Consider the following 18,878-nt stretch of genomic DNA (forward strand, 5'->3'; position numbering starts at 1 on the left):
GATGTGTATTAAATGATACATGACCATTAACAAAAATAAATAATGAATGGAGTACAGTCTTATTTTGGGAGGAATTCTTTGGGAATATTATTCAAAAAGAAGCCAATGTTGTAACTGACATTCTCTGCTATCGTTCATATTTTCTAGTGTAAAAGTCTTCTGTGGTGGACTTCCTGTATGGCCGTGACGCGGGCCGGAAGTCGTCACTCAGTGTCAGCAGATAGGAAATGGAGACTGAAGGGGCCTCATCGATACATCAGCGGTGTTGAATGTGATCGATTACTCTGATGCTGATGAACGGAACCCATGGAGACCCATGAGGAGAAGCCCATCATCTACACGATGGAGAACAAACCCATAGTGACCTGTGAGTGGATGTTATAACCCTCATAATACTGTCAGCTCGACTGCAGCGGTGTTTTGGTGTGTTGTGATGGTTCACACTGACATCTGATTCATAATATTCCTCCTGTCAGCTTGGAAATATCAGGGATTTTAAAAGAAGATTATGAGTTGTACATTGCTTTCAGCGGGACATTGCATGTAAAGCCTGGCTGCAAACCGAACGAATCGTTCCTCTGAATCGGTTCTTATTCATGAATCGGTTTGAATGATGTTTTTAGCGAATCGGTTTGAATCAAAATCATTCGTCCTGATGCCTTCAAATACAGTCACTTTATTACAGTATTATTTGGTGTTTCATTTGTTAATGTTTTCAGCCCAAACTAACAGTTCATTGCCTACTAGTGAGTTTCCTAAACATGAACATAATTATGGCAAATATCTACCGGTACATTTCAGCTACATTAAGTATTTAGTATCATGTTATATGTCAAAGTACCACAGTATTATCTTCTGATACGGGCACAGTACTTTCCTGTACGTGAATATCAGTCACAGCTGCTGTGTGTGAATTGTTGTATGTATATGTAATATATGTAAGTACATCAACTAAAACTAACTAAGACCATTAACAACTAGCTGAAATAACATGCTTTAAATGCTTAAATTTTATTTCAGGGAACGTTTGTTTTTATTTCAAGTAACTGAAATGTTTTTTATGCTTATAATTGTATTAACTATGAATATGAAAGGGGCAGTAAAGCGATTTCCTAGAAACGCTGTTGGACAGAGCACCAAATCACACTTGTAGCCAATCAGCATGAAGGGGTGTGTCATGTGTCAACTCATTAGGAGGGAGGGGCCTATGTTGCATAAGCGTGTTTGTGAATTTGGGGGCGGGGCTATAGGGGCGTGTATGTTTTTGTGATTTCAAATATCAACAGTGTTTCTCTGATATTGCGTACTGCCCCTTTAAATGATACACGACCATTAACAAACATGTATGAATAAAAAATGCAGCACTGTAGATTTTTGTTAGTGGTTTCACAGTGAAATATAAGTGACAAACATGAGGTGTGTGTGTGTGTGTGTGTGTTGAGCAGGTGCGGGCGATCAGACCCTGTTCACGGCCCTGTACAGCTCACTGACTCAACAGCTGCCCAGAGAACCCATGGAGTGGAGGAGGTGAGATCCGGCATATTCTCTCACTGCACAGCGGATGTTTTATTATATAGGGTTATGCTCTATTGGCATCAGATCTTTCATCTTGTGATGCACATTCGAGTTTAACAGATTATCAAAAAGAATGAATGTAAGGTGGGGTTTGGTTCTGTGCATCGGTTGTTGATTGGATGTTGAGTTGTGGGCGTGGCACTCAAACCTGTATGCAAATGAGCGTGAGCTTGAAGGGGCGGGGCTTAAGCGCACTAAATGTTTTGCACTGCGCTTTTCACAAGCAGCAAAACAATAAATAAAATAAAATCATGATTGTTAATGTAAATAATATGTTAATATCTTCATGCCTTAAGCCGGTTGCACACTGTGCGATTTTCACCGCGATTTGACCGTCTGAGTGGATAACCCGGACGTCAACGTCACTTCAGGGGTTTGAGAAAAGCACGTAAAAGTCCTGCAGAAAGCGATGCATAAGGATGAAGTGTAACGACGAATTATTATTTTTTCCGAAGTGTTGACAACTTAGTGTTAACTAATAATTGTTATAAACTGGTTCTACCAACAAAATATTAGTGCATTCCTGGAGCTGGGCGTCGTTACACTACATCCTTATGATCGCTTTCTGCAGGACTTTTACAGGCTTTTCCCAAACCACTGAAGTGACGTCGACGTCCGGGTTAGCGGTAGCATTAGCCGTCAGGCAAGTGTTATTTAAATAAACTCCTGATGTACTTACAAACTTTCCAATGCCTCGTTTTATGAGTACAGAACCTATTTGTGCTACTGTAGAAGTTTGGTGCATTCTGGGCATTATTAGTGAAAAAGACTTCTGGGGGGGGTGTTTGGCTCGAGGTCATGGTGCAAAGGACCCTAGGCTGATTTGACTCCGAACCATCCCTTTAAGTATCTGAATCCAACCTCTTAACATTTTTTTGGGGAGGTTTGGAGAAAAGCTCTTGCAATTTATGTGTTTGTTAAACTGAACACGTTTTTCCATGAGCTTCGTTGAAAACACGCTCTGTGTGAACCAGCCCTCACACATCAGATGTGATGAGAGGAGAGGATATCAGATATTTCTTTCCCGTTTGAGAGTCACAAAAGAGTATTTTCTTTCTTCTCTTGAGACTTTATCCTCTTCCAGGGCGTTAATGTCGCATCTAAAGCCGATCCACCGGAGCTCAGCTGTGATCTCCCATGATGTCTTTAGTTGTTCAGTTCAAGCCGTTTCCACATCATATTCAGCTGTGGTGTGATGAGATGCCGTTCTGTTGTGTATCTCTGGAATAGGGAAGTGATTTCTGTCACATGATCTTTCAGAACTGGAAGGAATGACGGAAATCCAGTCATCAAGGTCTTCCTGTTTAGACCGTCAGCCTGAAAGAACCAGATCTGGAACTGTCTCAATATGTCTTTATATCTGTCATTTGACTCAAGTGATTTCATGTTGTGTTCAGAAGAAATGCATTTAGAAGGGATTGATTAAAGGGGTGGTATAATGCCCTCTTCACAAGATGTAAAATAAGTCTTTCATGTCCCAAAAGTGTGTGTGTATGTGAAGTTTTAGCTCAAAATACCCCACAGATATTATTATATAGCATGTTAAAATTTTTAATTTTTGAGGGTGAGCAAAAACGCATCATTTTGTGTCTGTTCCTTTAAATGCAAATGAGCTGCTGCTCCTGGCACAGGGGGCGGAGCTTCAACAGTTTGCACTCACACACACACACTGAAAATTTCGAAATCTTTTAGCCTTTTATGTTCAAACTGGAGTCATAAAGATGGAGAGACTCAAGAAGAAGTGACAACATGTAGAAGCAACAGGACATTTCTGAATGGTTAGTTGATGAATTTATGAAGCTGATGTGTAGTTATCTTCTAGTCATTGATTAGCATATTCTGTCTTGATAATCTATAAATCGTGTTCAGGGGGCGGGGTTTATGTAAATTCTAGGGTTGGTGATGTCACTAACCCGGGAGGAATGTGGTGTAGTCTCTACCAGCCGTTTGTTGTAGTCCTTAAAAAGCGATTTCTTTAAAAGCAAATATCTCCCTTTGCTCTGAACTTTGAGCGTTGTAACTTTGCAGATGTTGTTTCTGCTCAAACAGCAACATTACACACTAACTAAAGTTAGAAAAGTCAAATCATAATCAACCAGCCCTAGGGGACCTATTGTGCCCTTTTGCACCGTCTTGATGTAGTTTTCAGGCTCTACTAGAACTTGAATGTTGATTATTCTCCTCATATTCTCCATTGTTGCGGCTCCTCTCTTCCCAGTCTGTCAGTAACGCTCTGTTTACTTCCTGTCTCTATGAAGCCCCTCCTTCTGAAAAGCACACTGTGCTCTGATTGGTCGGCTGGAGCAGTGTGTTGTGATTGGTCGAGCGCTTCAAGTGTGTTTGGGAAATGTCCCGCCCCTTTCCATAACCGCCAGTTTAACACACTACTAACTAACTCAACCAGGCCCCGCCCCTTTATTCTGCGTTTGAATTATTATAATGAGGAATATTGTGACGTGTTCGTTCCCGGAAGAAACTCAAGACTACAATGGAGGCGTTTCAGGAGTTCAGGAACACTGACACTGATATAGAGAAGAGCTGGAGCTTCTTCATGATCGAACACCAACATCACACACTGAAGAGAGATGATGAACATGAGGAAAAGCACATTAGAATAATGTTCGGCTGATGTCAATAATCAGTTGTTTTCAGATCTGCAGATCTGGTGGAGTTGAGAACAGCACAAGTGTGTGTTTTGGATTTAACCTGTGTGTGTGTGTGTGTTTCTCGTCTCAGGTCTTACGGACGAGCACCAAAGATGATCTACCTGGAGGCTAATTTTGTCCAGTTTAAGGAGGAACTTCTTCCTAAAGAGGGAAATAAAGCACTGCTAACGTTCCCCTTCCTGCACATCTACTGGACCGACTGCTGTGTGAGTCTCAGATCTGAAACAAGACCATAGTTGTGTCCCACATGACATACTGTGCGCTATGCACTCTTCTATCTAGAGTATGAGCAGAGTACGATCAGAGTCGGACAGCCTCATTCCTGCTGCTAAACAAGTCCCCCTGTAGTCAATCATTTTATCCCTTAAAACTCATCTTTGATCACCAAAATGACATATTTAAAAAAAAAAATCTTGAAAAAATGTCTTAAAATATCTTGACTGTAACTCGACACCCTTGCCTCATTTAGTATGCGCGGTTCTATGAATATGCAAATGAGCCCCGCCTCCACTCACTCACTCAGCTCAGAGATCCACTGGTTGACGATCACACGTTGATCTGATTGGTTACAAGGTAGTTTGTGACGTCAGAAACACCAGCGATTTCAAAGCGTGTTTTTGAGACTGTCTTTGGTTCACTGCAGTTTTAAGGAGGAAATACTCAGCAATGGTGTCGACTTATGAACTTACACATGCTTTGTCTTAAAGCAGATTAAAAACACCACAGACACACATAAACTACATTAAACGCTGGATTTACACCACAGGGGGACTTTAAAGCTGTAACCGTTGAGTGCAGCATCCTGGGGCCTCATTTATAAAACTGTGCGTAGGAACCTTACTAAAAGTGTACGTGCGTCCGAAAGCCAAAAATGGCGTACGCAAAAAAATATTCAGACTTATAAAACCGTGCGTACGCCAGAACCTGCGCAGAATTCACTTTATAAATCCCAGTCAGCGGAAGATTGTGCGCACATGCGTCTCCACCCGGAATAACCATATATGGAGCTTACAACGCCTCGTTTTACTATGCAGATCCTCATCTACATATCATTTGCATATGATTATTCATCCACGTGATAACTTAAACTTTATCACGTGGATGAATAATCATATGCAAATGATATAAACGGTACAAGAAACATTACATTAATACAAATCAAGTAGTTGTCTATCCTTGCCTTGTTTTTGAATAGCCTACATAAATCAAATAGTGTAAAATACATTTCAGAGAAAGTTTTTCTCAATCTTTTCCACTTGCCGAATTGTATTTTTAATTGATTTATATTTTTAATGGAAACAGATAGGCCTTGGGCATTATTTGCACGAAACTATTTTCTCAGACAATCTGGTATTATCATGATAAGCAATTATCTCTGTGGTTAAACATTAAAGCACGCCACAGGAAAAGTGTTCAGAAACAATCGCATCCACAACAAATATTTCTAATGATTGAATTTAAAAAAATGTTGTAACTTCAGTAATGATTTCATGTTTAAGTGTTTAACTCCATTAATTTGAATGGCATATTTAATATAAATGTTTATATCAGAAGTATTTTATTTATTTAAACTGTTATTTGCGTCAGTGTCACTAAACGGCTCAACACGCTCGCTGCCGCGGACATTTAAGAAGGAATGGATATTTGCTTCAAGTGACAGGCTTGGTGATTGAAATTGTATTTGTATAATCTTTCTGTATATGTTTAATTTTCTTTAGATTTTCTGTATAAAAGTGACCAAAAATATATTTAACTCCAGCTCACTATCGGTGTCGCCAAAGTGCTCCATCTCCAAAACGTTCGTACGCATGGGTCAGAGTTTGCGTGCAGGTGCGCAAATTTTCCCGTCAAGTTTTTCTTTATAAATCCCACCTTTTGCGCAGGAACTGGCGTACGCATGTTTTCAGCCGCGTTTTGTGCGTACGCAAGCTTTATAAATGAGGCCCCAGGTACTTAAAGTTAATTTTTCTTGTTGAAATGATCAGTGGAGTTCTGGGATAAAGGTTTATAGTTCAGATATAAACACTGATGTCTACGCTAGAGATCAAAATACTGGAAATCACCATTCGAAAGTAACCTGACGCTTCAGATAAAGATTGTATCAGTTACATCGTTACACCAGTAGGTGGCGACAAGTGACTGTTATAAATATATTTGTCATTGAATCATTCACTCAAGAGATTTGCTCAAAAATGCTGATTAATCCAGTAATTCTTTATGGAATGAGTCATCGAATCATTCACTCAAACCGATTCTTTAAAGTAATTTATTTAAAATAATGAAACATTTTAAATAGTCTGGAGCAATTAACATTTTGTCAGAAACTCTAGTAAATGACATGCTATTTTGTTAAGTTGTCTGTTCAGAATCGTAGAAGATTTCTCTATTTGAAACAACAAAATGTTGATTCACACTTTATCCAGAAATTCTAATATTCTGGAAACTAAGTAATGCAGAGTCAAAATTGGAGAGAAAAAACACAGATTTGCTTAGATTTGAGTACAAGTTGTTTCGTTATTACATTCAGAAATAATGTATAATGCTGGGATGTGTGTGTGTGTGTGTGTGTGTGTGTGTCAGGACACCGAGGTGTACAAGGCATCGGTTAAGGAGGACATGCAGCGCTGGCAGGGTGTCCTGCGTCTCCACGGCTCGGTCGATTGGCTCATCGTTGTGGTGGAGAGTGACAACAAGAAGAAGAACAAAACCAACATCCTCCCGCGCACCTCCATCGTGGACAAGATCCGCAACGACTTCTGCAACAAGCAGAGCGACAGGTGAAGAGCCGACTCCTGAAATAGCCCTGATCCCAGTGTCCCGCCAGCAGCTGCTGGGACTGAGACCTGAGACACCGTTAGTGCTGATGAGGATGATCTGCTCACACACACACACACACATCTCACTCGCTCAGTGTCTGATGAACTACACACACACATCTCACTCGCATTCTGGTTATTATAGACGGTGTTTTGAACGGAAACTAAGGCACATAATCCAATTAATCAGTCAAACTAATTAATCATTAGTTGTTCACAGCGTTTTAAAATGATCGTCCTGATTAACTAAACTCGTTTTTTTAATACTTTATTATGTTTTATATATTTGTTGTTTAAAAAATATATATAAATCAAATTATTAAAAATAAAAAATATTTTATATATATTTATTATATCTAAAATATTTTAACAAAATAAAAAAATTAATAAAAATAATGTAACAAACTTTAAAAAAAAAATATATATTTTTTTATGCTTTATTATATTTGATCATATATTTTAGTTTAAGAAAAATCAATCAAATTATTATTAAAATAAAATAAAAATTACATTATATTTTATATATTTATATACTTTATTCATTATATTTATATAACACTATTTTTCAATATAAACAAAATTATAAAAATATAATATTGAAAATAAAAATGTCACAAATACAATTTTAAAGAAATAATCAAATAAAATAAAAACTAAAATGGAAGAAAATTATAAAAAATATATCTCCGAGACATTGAGAGAAATATATATCAGACACAAATGATTATTTATATATTTATTAAATAAAGGTGTATTTTTATTTTATTATATTTTATGTTTATGTATGTTACATTTTGTTATATGTATGTTATATTTAAAATATTTTTACATTTAAACAAAATAAAAAATAAAATAAAAATAACAATTTAACAAACTTTAAAAATATATATATAAATTAAAGCTGCAAGCAGCGATGAAAGGGCCCTCGCACCCGTGCCATCAACACTCGGTGGCTTTAGGAAGACAGAGCATGGTTGGGAAATGTACATTTAAGGAGGTATATATAGTAAGAGTATGTCAAAGTTAGTAACAAAATGTTTTGTATAATGGTGATAATAGCATGCTTCATGACTCAGCTAAGTGTTGCTAGCATGTTTAGTCTGTTTCTAGCATGCTTAGTACACAATAATTATGTGGTTAGTACCGCATTACTGTGTTAACCATGTCAGTTTCTGTTGCCAATAGGTGGCGTTATGACTATTGCTGAATATGAGCATGGATGTGTGTTCAGGACAGAACTCTTATCAAACGTGTGAAGTTTGGTGCAAATTGGAAATTGCCTTCTTGAGTAACAAAAAAGTCATGTTTCATTGAATTAGCATTCTTTAGCACTTAGCTAAGCATTGTTAGCATGTTTTAACATGTTTGTAGCATGTTTAGAACTCAATGGCATTTTTAACATGTTGCTAGAACGGCATCAACGTGTTAAACATGTCACTTCCTGTTGCCAGTAGGTGGCGCTATTACTAAAAATGAACATTCTCATGTAGATGTATTCAGGCCATGACTCTTATCAAAAGTGTGAAGTTTGGGGCAGATTGGACATTCCATGCCTGAGTTACAGCAAATTCCTATTTAATTGCAATAATAGCATGCTTTAGCACTTAGCTAAGAGTTTGCTAGCATGTTTTAGCATGTTTCTAGTATGTTGTTAGCATGTTTAACACTTGCTGGCACTTTTTTATATGTTATTAGGAGTCCATAACAGTGTTAAACATGTCACTTCCTGTTGCCAGCAGGTGGCGCTATGACTGTAACTGAATATAAGCATGGTCATGTGTTCAGGACAGAACGCTTATCAAAAGTGTGAAGTTTGGGGCAGATTGGACATTCCATGCCTGAGTTACAGCAAATTCATATTTAATTGCAGTAATATCATTCTTTAGCACTTAGCTAAGTGTTTGCTAGTATGTTTTAACATGTCTCTAGTATGTTGGTAGGATGTTTAGCACCTACTGGCATTTTTTTTATATGTTATTAGGAGTCAAGAACAGTGTTAAACGTCACTTCCTGTTGCCAGCAGGTGGCGCTATGACTATAACTAAATATGAGCATGGACATGTGTTCAAGAGATAACTCTTATCAAACGTGTGAAGTTTGGGGTAGATTGTACATTGCCTTCTTGAGTAACAACAAAGTCCTGTTTCATTGAATTAGCATGCTTTAGCACTTAGCTAAGTATTGCTAGCATGTTTTAATATGTTTCTAGCATGTTTAGAACTCAATGGCATTTTTAACATGTTGCTAGAACGGCATCAACGTGTTAAACATGTCACTTCCTGTTGCCAGTAGGTGGCGCTATTACTATAACTGAATTTGAGCATAGACATGTGTTCAGGCCATGATTCTTATCAAACGTGTGAAGTTTGGGGCAGATTGGACATTCCATGCCTGTGTTACAGCAAATTCCTATTTAATTGCAGCAATAGCATGCTTTAGCACTTAGCTAAGTGTTTGCTAACATGTTTTAGCATTTTTCTAGTATGTTGTTAGCATGTTTAGCACTTGCTGGCACTTTTTTTATGTTTTTATGTCCACACCAGTGTTTAACATGTCACTTCCTGTTGCCAGCAGGTGGCACTATGACTGTAACTGAATATGAGCATGGTCAAGTGTTCAGGACAGAACGTTTATTAAAAGTGTGAAGTTTGGCGCAGATTGGACATTGCCTTCTTGAGTAACAACAACATCCTGTTTCATTGAATTAGCATGCTTTAGCACTTAGCTAAGTATTGCTAGCATGTTTTAACATGTTTCTAGCATGTTTAGAAGTCAATGGCATTTTTAACATGTTGCTAGAATGGCATCAACGTGTTAAACATGACACTTCCTGTTACCAGTAGGTGGCGCTATTACTATAACTGAATGTTCTCATGTAGATGTGTTCAGGACAGAACGCTTATCAAAAGTGTGAAGTTTGGGGCAGATTGGACATTCCATGCCTGAGTTACAGTAAATTCTTATTTAATTGCAATAATAGCATGCTTTAGCACTTAGCTAAGAGTTTGCTAGCATGTTTTAGCATGCTTCTAGTATGTTGTTAGCATGTTTAGCACTTGCTGGCACTTTTTTATATGTTATTAGGAGTCCATAACAGTGTTAAACATGTCACTTCCTGTTGCCAGCAGGTGGCGCTATGACTGTAACTGAATATGAGCATGGTCATGTGTTCAGGACAGAACGCTTATCAAAAGTGTGAAGTTTGGGGCAGATTGGACATTCCATGCCTGAGTTACAGCAACTTCCTGTTTCATGGCGAAACATCGAAATTTGTTAGGCCGCCGTGGACCCGCCCTTTGACGAAAACTCAAGATCTTCGCAATTTAACGTCGCAAAGGCCTTAAGATTACACTCACCAAATTTGAAGATGATCAGATTAAAACTGTAGGAGGAGTTCGTTAAAGTACGAGGCCTGAAAATGGCAAAAACTGCACAAAAATCTGAGAGGAAGTTCAAAATGGCTGACTTCCTGTTGTGTTTAGGGCTATGCTCCAAGAGACTTTTTTGTAGGTATTAGGTCATTACACGTATGTACCGAATTTCGTGCACGTACGTGGAACGTTGCGGGAGGCGCACTCCGTTGAACTTTTATAGGTGGCGCTATCGAGCCGTTTTGCCCCGTCCAATTCTGAAACCTATATCAGATGTAAATTTTCGCCAGTTCTGACGCGTGTGCAAAGTTTCGTGAGTTTTCGAGCATGTTTAGGCCCTCAAAAATGCAATTCAATGCGGAGAAGAATAATAATAATAATAATAAATATATATATATATATATATATATATATAAATAAATATAGCTGCGAGCAGCGATTACGGGCCCAAGCCGGTGGCACCGCCACCCTGGTGCCTTTAGTTACACTAAAGCCACCGGGGTGGCGGTGTCACCGCCTTGGGCCCTCCATCGCTGCTCGCAGCTATATTTATTTATATATATATATATATATATATATATATATATATATATAAATATATATATATATATATATATATATATAAATATATAAATATATAAATATATATATATATATATATATATGTATATGTATATGTATATATATATATATATATATATATATATATATATATATATATGGCGAGGCGAGGAACGGGCAGAGAAGAGCGAACGTTTTTGGACATTCATCATATTGCATTGGTTTTCATTTCTTGTCCTCAAACCGAGCACTAATCTGTTTATTTTTAAGTCACACATTCTCCATTGATTAAAAAAGGGGTGGTGTGGCGCAATGGATAAGACACATGCCTTTGGTGTGAGAGACCTGGGTTCGAATCCACTGTGAGACACCAATGTGTCCCTGAGCAAGACACTTAACCCCTAGTTGCTCCAGAGGCGTGCGACCTCTGACATATATAGCAATTGTAAGTCGCTTTGGATAAAAGCGTCAGCTAAAATGAATAAATGTAAATGTAAGACAATCAAATGTATTTTTTAATGGTAGTATTATTTTATACAGAAATAAATAATTTATAACTCAGATGAGAATAAAGTTAGTGTTAATTAAAATTGTAAGGAAAACAAATATATTGATCTAAAATCTACTATCATTTGCTGCAAATAGGTTGACTATTTATATGTATTATTATATTTTATTACGGCTGTAATGAACCGGCTGCGATGTCAAGATTGCAATGCTGAAATGCACAGTGTGTGTGTGTGTGTGAGGCATGGGCGCGATCGAACAGTGGAAACATAAAAACATAGGCTACTCCGTCGGTTTGTTCATACAGGACATCATTTAAACTGCACTGTGTTTACTTATATTTATGTACACTCGCAATAAAACACAACATTGTGCTTTTGTAAAAAAAACATTCAAGCAATCCCACCCCCGAAATGGCGCTATTTTTTAAATGAAACTAAAATGCTCACGGCTGCATGGGCAATAACGCGTCTACAGCGAGGAACGAGCAGAACAGAGTGAATGTTTTTTAGTTCATTCCTACTGGACGTCCGTATTTCACTTTCGCTTTTAAAGGGATACTCCACTTTAAAATGAAAATTCTGTCATCATATACTCACCCTCATGTTGTTTTAATCCTTTATGAATTTCTTTCTTCTGCTGAACAGAAAGGAAGATATTTAGGAGAATGTCAGTAACCAGACAGTTTCTGATCCCATTGACTTCCATAGTAGGAAAAAAATGTATACTATGGAAGTCAATGAGACCAGAAACTGTCTGGTTACTGACATTCTTCTAAATATCTTCCTTTCTGTTCAGCAGAAGAAAGAAATTAATAAAGGATTGAAACAACATGAGGGTGAGTATTTGATGACAGAATTTTCAATTTAAAGTGGAGTATCCCTTTAAGTTAGCGATTTAAAAGCCCCCGCCGCGGTGTCACACATCGATTAACCAGTGGGAAAAAATTCTCAGTCACATCGCTATTATATTTATATATAAATACAATATACAATGGGCCTACCTGATTTTGAACACAAGAGGGCAGTATAGCCCTATGTATGACTTTTTTTTTTTACTAAATAGCGCATTCTGGCTGATTTTAAACTTGTACATAATTCTTGAATTGAAAAAAACTGAATAAACCCAAAACTAGTTCTGTTTCGGTTTAGTTCTGATATTTGTATAATTTTATATAAAAATAAATGGTGTATAATTAAATTTTAAGAAGATATGAGATGTTTTCTGATTCCTTTTTTGACATTATTTTAATCCCTCGCCATGTCAAAACCGTTTGAAATATTTAATATCCGTTCACAATTTAGCATCTTTAATGTATTTTCATCGTGTTAAAAAAGTTTGGTGTGAATAAAAAAAAAAAACACTTAGCAGGAGTGGGTAAAAAGCAGAGGCTGAATTTGCTAATAAATCCACATTCAAACCAAAATATCTGACTTCCTATTGGTCGAAGCTAATAACTGTATATTAGAAAGTTGTCCGGCTCGATGAGACCAATGTACGTACTGATTTTTGTAACTGTGGGTAAAACTAACCCCCCCACTTTTGTCAAAAGCATTTTGAAAGTGACACACTTCCTGCTGCCAGTTGGTGGCGCTATAACTTTGACTCACAATAGTTACATCCATCTGATCGGCCTCTTACCACGAACACACTGATGAAGTTTCATCAAGATCAGTTAATGTATGCAGAAGTTATTCCACTTCGTGTTTCTCTTTTCTCGCCATAAATTCGTTTCCTCGCCACGGCCAAACCGTTCGAGATATCAAAAATCCGTCCGCAATTTAGAATCCTCAATGTCTTGACTTCAGGCACACCGAGTTTGGTGGGGATTGGATGAATTCTCTAGGAGGAGTACTTCGCATTCCACAGCAAGCGTTTTCCAAACAACCCATAATAGCCGGCTTCCTGTTGGGCTGGCGTAAAACTTGACCAGGGGAGGGTTGTTCGGCCCGATGAGATCTATATGTGTACCGAGTTTCATATTAATTCATGCAAGCGTGTTTGATCTATGGACCAAGTTTTCGGACCCAATTCAAGGGGGCGCTGTTGACCCCCCCTGCCACGCCCGGGTACCAGCTTCAGCCCGGCCCTGATGGCCGCAGGTTCTGACCTGTGTGCAAAGTTTCAAGAGTTTTTGAGCACGTTAAGGACCCCAAAAGCCCCTGAAACCTTGAAAAACTCAATAAAAGCAATAAACAAATCCCCCCCTCCCCTCACACACACAGAGACACAGAGAGAGGGAGAGAAAATTCTTCAGAAAATCCACATTCAAACCAAAATATCTCTCTTCCTGTTGGTTGGAGAAAGTTCATGTAAATTAGAAAGTTGTCCGTCTTGATGAGAACAATACACATACCAAGTTTTGTTGCTGTTGATAAAACTAACCCCCCCACTTATGACTAAAGGTGGCGCTACTGAGCCCCTCACCACGCCCGTTTCTGAAACTTTGCACATGTCTACGGGCTAATAAATGTGATGTGTCTGTCGAGTTTCATCCAATTTCAAGTATGTTAAGAGTCTCAAAAGCATCAAAAAAGAATATTAAAGTTTGAAGCGTTGCCATGGCAACAGTATTAAAGATATCAAAAATCCTTTCACAGGTCTACATCTGCCGTGTGTTTACATTATACACATAAAGTTTGAAGCAAATCGGGTAAAAATAAGAGGGTGATTTCAAAGCATTTTGAAAGGGACACACTTCCTGCTGCCAGTTGGTGGCGCTATAACTTTGACTCACAATAGTCACATCCATGTGATCGGCCTCTTACAACGAACACACTGCTGAAGTTTAATCAAGATCAGTTAATGTATGCAGAAGTTATAACACACTTCCTGTTTCCATTATTCGCCATAAATTCGTTTCCTCGCCACGGCCAAACCGTTCGAGATATCAAAAATCCGTCCGCAATTTAGCATCCTCAATGTCTTGACTTCATGCTGACCGAGTTTGGAGCCGATTGGATGAATTCCCTAGGAGGAGTACATTAAATTCCATAGCATGCGTTTCCAAACAACCCATAATAGCCGACTTCCTGTTGGGCTGGCGTAAAACTTAGAGCACGAAAGTTGTTCGGCCCGATGAGATCTATATCTGTTCCGAGTTTCATATTATTATATGCAAGTGTGTTTGATTTATGGACAAGTGTTCGGATTCCGTTCCAGGGGGCGCTGTTGAGCCCCCCTGCCACGCCCGGGTACCAGCTTCAGCCCGGCCCTAATGGCCGCAGGTTCTGACCTGTGTGCAAAGTTTCATGAGTTTTTGAGCACGTTAAAGGCCCCAAAAGCCCCCGAACCCTTGAACAACAATAATAATAATAATAATAATAATAATAATAATAATCCTAACGAAAACAATAGGGCTCTGCGCCCTTTCAGGGCTTGGGCCCTAATAATAATAATAAACAGAGCAATTCCAAGAGGGTCCTCACACCATCGGTGCTCGGGCCCTAATGATAGAATTACATAGAAACACTGAGCTATTTTTATGCTTTATTATATTTTATCATATATTTTTAGTTTAAAAACAATCAATACAATTATTATTAAAATAAAAAATAAAATATATTTATATTACACTATTTTTCAATATAAACAAAATTATTAAAATATAATATTGAAAATAAAAAAGTCACAAATACAATTTTAAATAAATAATAAAATAAATAAAAAACACTAAAATGGAAAAGAATTAGAAAAAATATATCTCCGAGACATTGAGAGAAATATATCTCCGAGACAAATTATTATTTATATATTTATTAAATATAAATATAATTATAAAACAGATCCGCCCATATAGAGATGAAAACCAGTCAATGAGAGCATGTAAACTGCCTTTAATTAAATATGGTACTGTAAGCATGTGATCATATGTGTGTTAAGAAGCGCTTACTGACTGATTATCAGGCAGTGTTGTGTGTATTGATCTGCTCTGTGAGTAAATGTGTGTGTGTGTGTGTGTGTGTCAGGTGTGTGGCTCTGTCGGACCCTCTGAAGGAGTCGTCTCGCTCTCAGGAGTCGTGGAGTTCGTTCCTCACTAAACTGCGCACGCTCCTGCTCATGTCCTTCACCAGGAACCTGGGCCGCTTCGAGGACGAGATGAGGACGCTGCGGGAGAAGCGCACCGAGCCCGGCTGGAGCTTCTGCGACTACTTCATGGTCCAGGTGTGTGATTGGCTGAGGAATAGGGCTGGGAATCGAAAATCAATTCCGATTCTGGAATCCAACACTTGTTATAAAATTAAAAATTCGATGCCTCTCATCAATTCCTTTGTGAGCATTTCAATATGACTTTTCAAGCGCGAGACGACTCGCTGTTTTCAGTGTTGCACACGTGTATCGGTATATTGGATCCGTGCAGCTCTTAAAGGAACACGCCGACTTTTTGGGACTTTAGCTTATTCTCCGTATCCCCCAGAGTTAGATAAGTCCATACACACCCTTCTCATCTCTGTGCCGTAACTCTGTCTGACGCACCCACCGCTAGCATAGCTTAGCACAAAGACTGGAGGTAAATGGCTCCAGCTAGCATACTGCTCCCAGTAAGTGACACAATAACGCCAACATTTTCCTATTTACATGTTGTGATTTGTATAGTCACTAGCGTGTACGAATAACAAGGTCACATGAGACACAGCCGTCTTCTAACCGTATACATACTGGGAACTATATTCTCAGAAGGCGAAGCACTGCTACTTCTGCGGAGTGTGTGAAACTGTGTGTGTGTGTTCAGGAGGAGCTGGCGTTTGTGTTCGAGATGCTGCAACAGTTTGAAGACGCTCTGGTCCAGTATGATGAACTAGACGCTCTCTTCACACAGTATGTGCTGAACTTCGGCGCTGGAGGTAAAGGTCATCTGGGCATTAATGTCTTCACGAGTGACTTCATTTAATATTTAAAACAGACCTTCATGTTTTAAAGGCAATATGATAAAACTTATACACATTTAACTACTGAATGTGAGAATATTCAATGGGAATTAATGTAGTGAGGGACTTTGATTGGGATTTTAGGGATGTTGTGAAATGTTAAGCTATAATGTAATTTTATTGGTCATTATTATTTTTCACATGATCCAAACATCTTTGATCACAGCAGAAAAGAAAAAGGGCTGAGAAAGTTTTATGATGGATTATTAAATGTATATTTTCATTTAAAAAATATTTATATACTTTATATTTTTTTATGGTATTTATTAAAAAAAAATTTTTTAATAAAATTATAGAAATAGAATAATATATTTTTAAATATAATAAATACTTTTTAAAATAAATATGAAATAAAATGATAAAAATATATATTTTTACATTTTAAATTCATTAATTTGTTTAAATTGTATATATAATTTTAACTTATAACTAAAATTATAAATATAATATAATATGATATAAATAAAAACAAAATTATGGAAATAGAATCAAATATTTAAAAATATTATAAATACGTTTTGCAATAAATATGAAACAATATCGTACATTTTTATAATTTTAAATTTCTTATAAACTAAACTATATAAACTAAAAATATAATACAAATATGAAATAAAATAAGAAAATGTGTAAACTTTTTAAATATGTATATATCATACACACATCTACATTTCTAAAAAATATAATACAAATAAAGAACTTATAAAAATAATTATACAAAATAGAATAAAATATTTAAAAATACAATAAATATTTTTTAAAAATTATCACTTTTTAAATAATTATGAAATAAAATGATAAAAGAAAAAAATAATATTTATAATTATAAAAAAAACTAATGATAAAAAATACAACAAAAAACGTATAAAAAAAGGATTATTATCTTTGGATTAATGTGCACTAATGAATCACTCACATTAAGATAAGAAACAAGAAAATAAAAAGTGTTTTAGTGTTTTCATTTTAATTTTGTGATCGGTGGATTCAGGTCAATTGTGCCTCGCACAGGTTTCACTCCAGTCGTGTGTGTGTGTGTTCAGACGGAGCGAACTGTGTGTGTTCAGACGGAGCGAACTGTGTGTGTTCAGACGGAGCGAACTGTGTGTTTTGTGTGTGTTCAGACGGAGCGAACTGGCTGGGCTCCTTCTGTGAGCCGGTGCGCAGCTGGAACGGGCTTCTGTTGCGCAGACCCATCGACATGGAGAAGCGGGACCTGATCCAGAGAGGAGAGGCGAGTCTGCTGGACCTGCGCAGCTACATGTTCTCCCGCCAGTGCACACTCCTCATCTTCCTCATGAGGCCCTGGGAGGTCACGACCCGCGCACTCGAACTGCTGCACAACTGTGTGCAAGAGCTGCGTCTGCTGGAGGTGTGTGTGTGTGTTGTCTGCAGGTGTGTGTGTGTGTGTGCTGATGATGTGTGTGTGTGCTGATATGTGTGTGTGTTGTCTGCAGGTGTGTGTGGTGAGCGGGGCTCTGGACTGCTGGGTGTTCCTCAGTTGTCTGGAGGTGCTGCACAGGATCGAGGGCTGTTGCGATCGGACTCAGCTGGAGGCGAACTCCTCACACACCGTGGGCTTGTGGACGTACGCCACTGAGAAGGTGCCGAGACTCAATCCCTACTAATGCAACATTTATAATCACCCAGTGTCATTTAGAGCACTCAGGGTGTGTGTTAGTTCATGTTAATACAAGCATGTGTTGATGTGTTGCAGCTGAAGTCTCTGGGCGATCTGTGTGGGCTGGTGTCGGAGAACGGCCCGAACTCGGAGGACCTGAACAGAACCGTGGACCTGCTGGCTGGACTGGGGGCGGAGCGACCGGAAACGGGTAATTAGCCTCAGATTACACACTTCACATTATCCTCGTTGTATGAGGTTTCAGTTTACTCAGATGTAACAGGTTAGGGTTAGGAATATGTACATGCCAAAATTTTAAATTGTACTGAATTGTGTGCAATGCTGATGTGTGAAAACATAAAATTTTGAAATTAAGATTTTAAATGAATATGCGAAAAGTATTAAAAAAAATATATATATAATAAAAATAAAGAATTTCTAAAAATATTTTAGAAACAGAATAACTACTTTTTATAAAAGTATAAAAAATATTTTTTTAAATAATTATGAAATAAAATGATTTAAAAAAAAATAACTATAATGATAAAAAATGTTTTTGATAATAATTGCCTCAGAAATTACCCCCAAAATATAATTTAAAGTCATTATTGTGTTAAATGAGAAAAGCATCAAATAGACATTATAAAAAGTAGCTTTAGAAAGAAATATTTTAAAGGTGCTCTAAGCGATGTCATGCGCTTTTTAGGCCGAAACATTTTTTGTCATATCCAGCAAACATCTCCTCACTGTCCGCTAGCTGCCTGTCCCCTGAACACACTCACTATCCGCTAGCTGCCTGTCCCCTGAACACACTCACTATCCGCTAGCTGCCTGTC

The 18,878-nt window shown here is 37.7% G+C and overlaps 1 protein-coding gene across 1 annotated transcript in view; it reads left to right on the forward strand.

The window, feature by feature from the left end:
• The first annotated feature begins 201 nt into the window (after positions 1-201).
• The window catches only part of trappc10 (trafficking protein particle complex subunit 10), a 33,782-nt gene continuing 15,105 nt past the window's right edge, over positions 202-18,878 (forward strand). The window contains 9 exon segments of the mRNA XM_084395108.1: positions 202-367; positions 1,446-1,527; positions 4,312-4,447; positions 6,822-7,018; positions 15,465-15,660; positions 16,229-16,340; positions 17,546-17,793; positions 17,879-18,025; positions 18,139-18,253. Of these exon segments, the coding sequence (XP_084251234.1) occupies positions 307-367; positions 1,446-1,527; positions 4,312-4,447; positions 6,822-7,018; positions 15,465-15,660; positions 16,229-16,340; positions 17,546-17,793; positions 17,879-18,025; positions 18,139-18,253 (1,294 nt within the window). The 5' untranslated portion in view covers positions 202-306.

Source organism: Rutilus rutilus (assembly GCF_951802725.1).
Source record: "Rutilus rutilus genome assembly, chromosome: 22".
NCBI lineage: Eukaryota > Metazoa > Chordata > Actinopteri > Cypriniformes > Leuciscidae > Rutilus > Rutilus rutilus.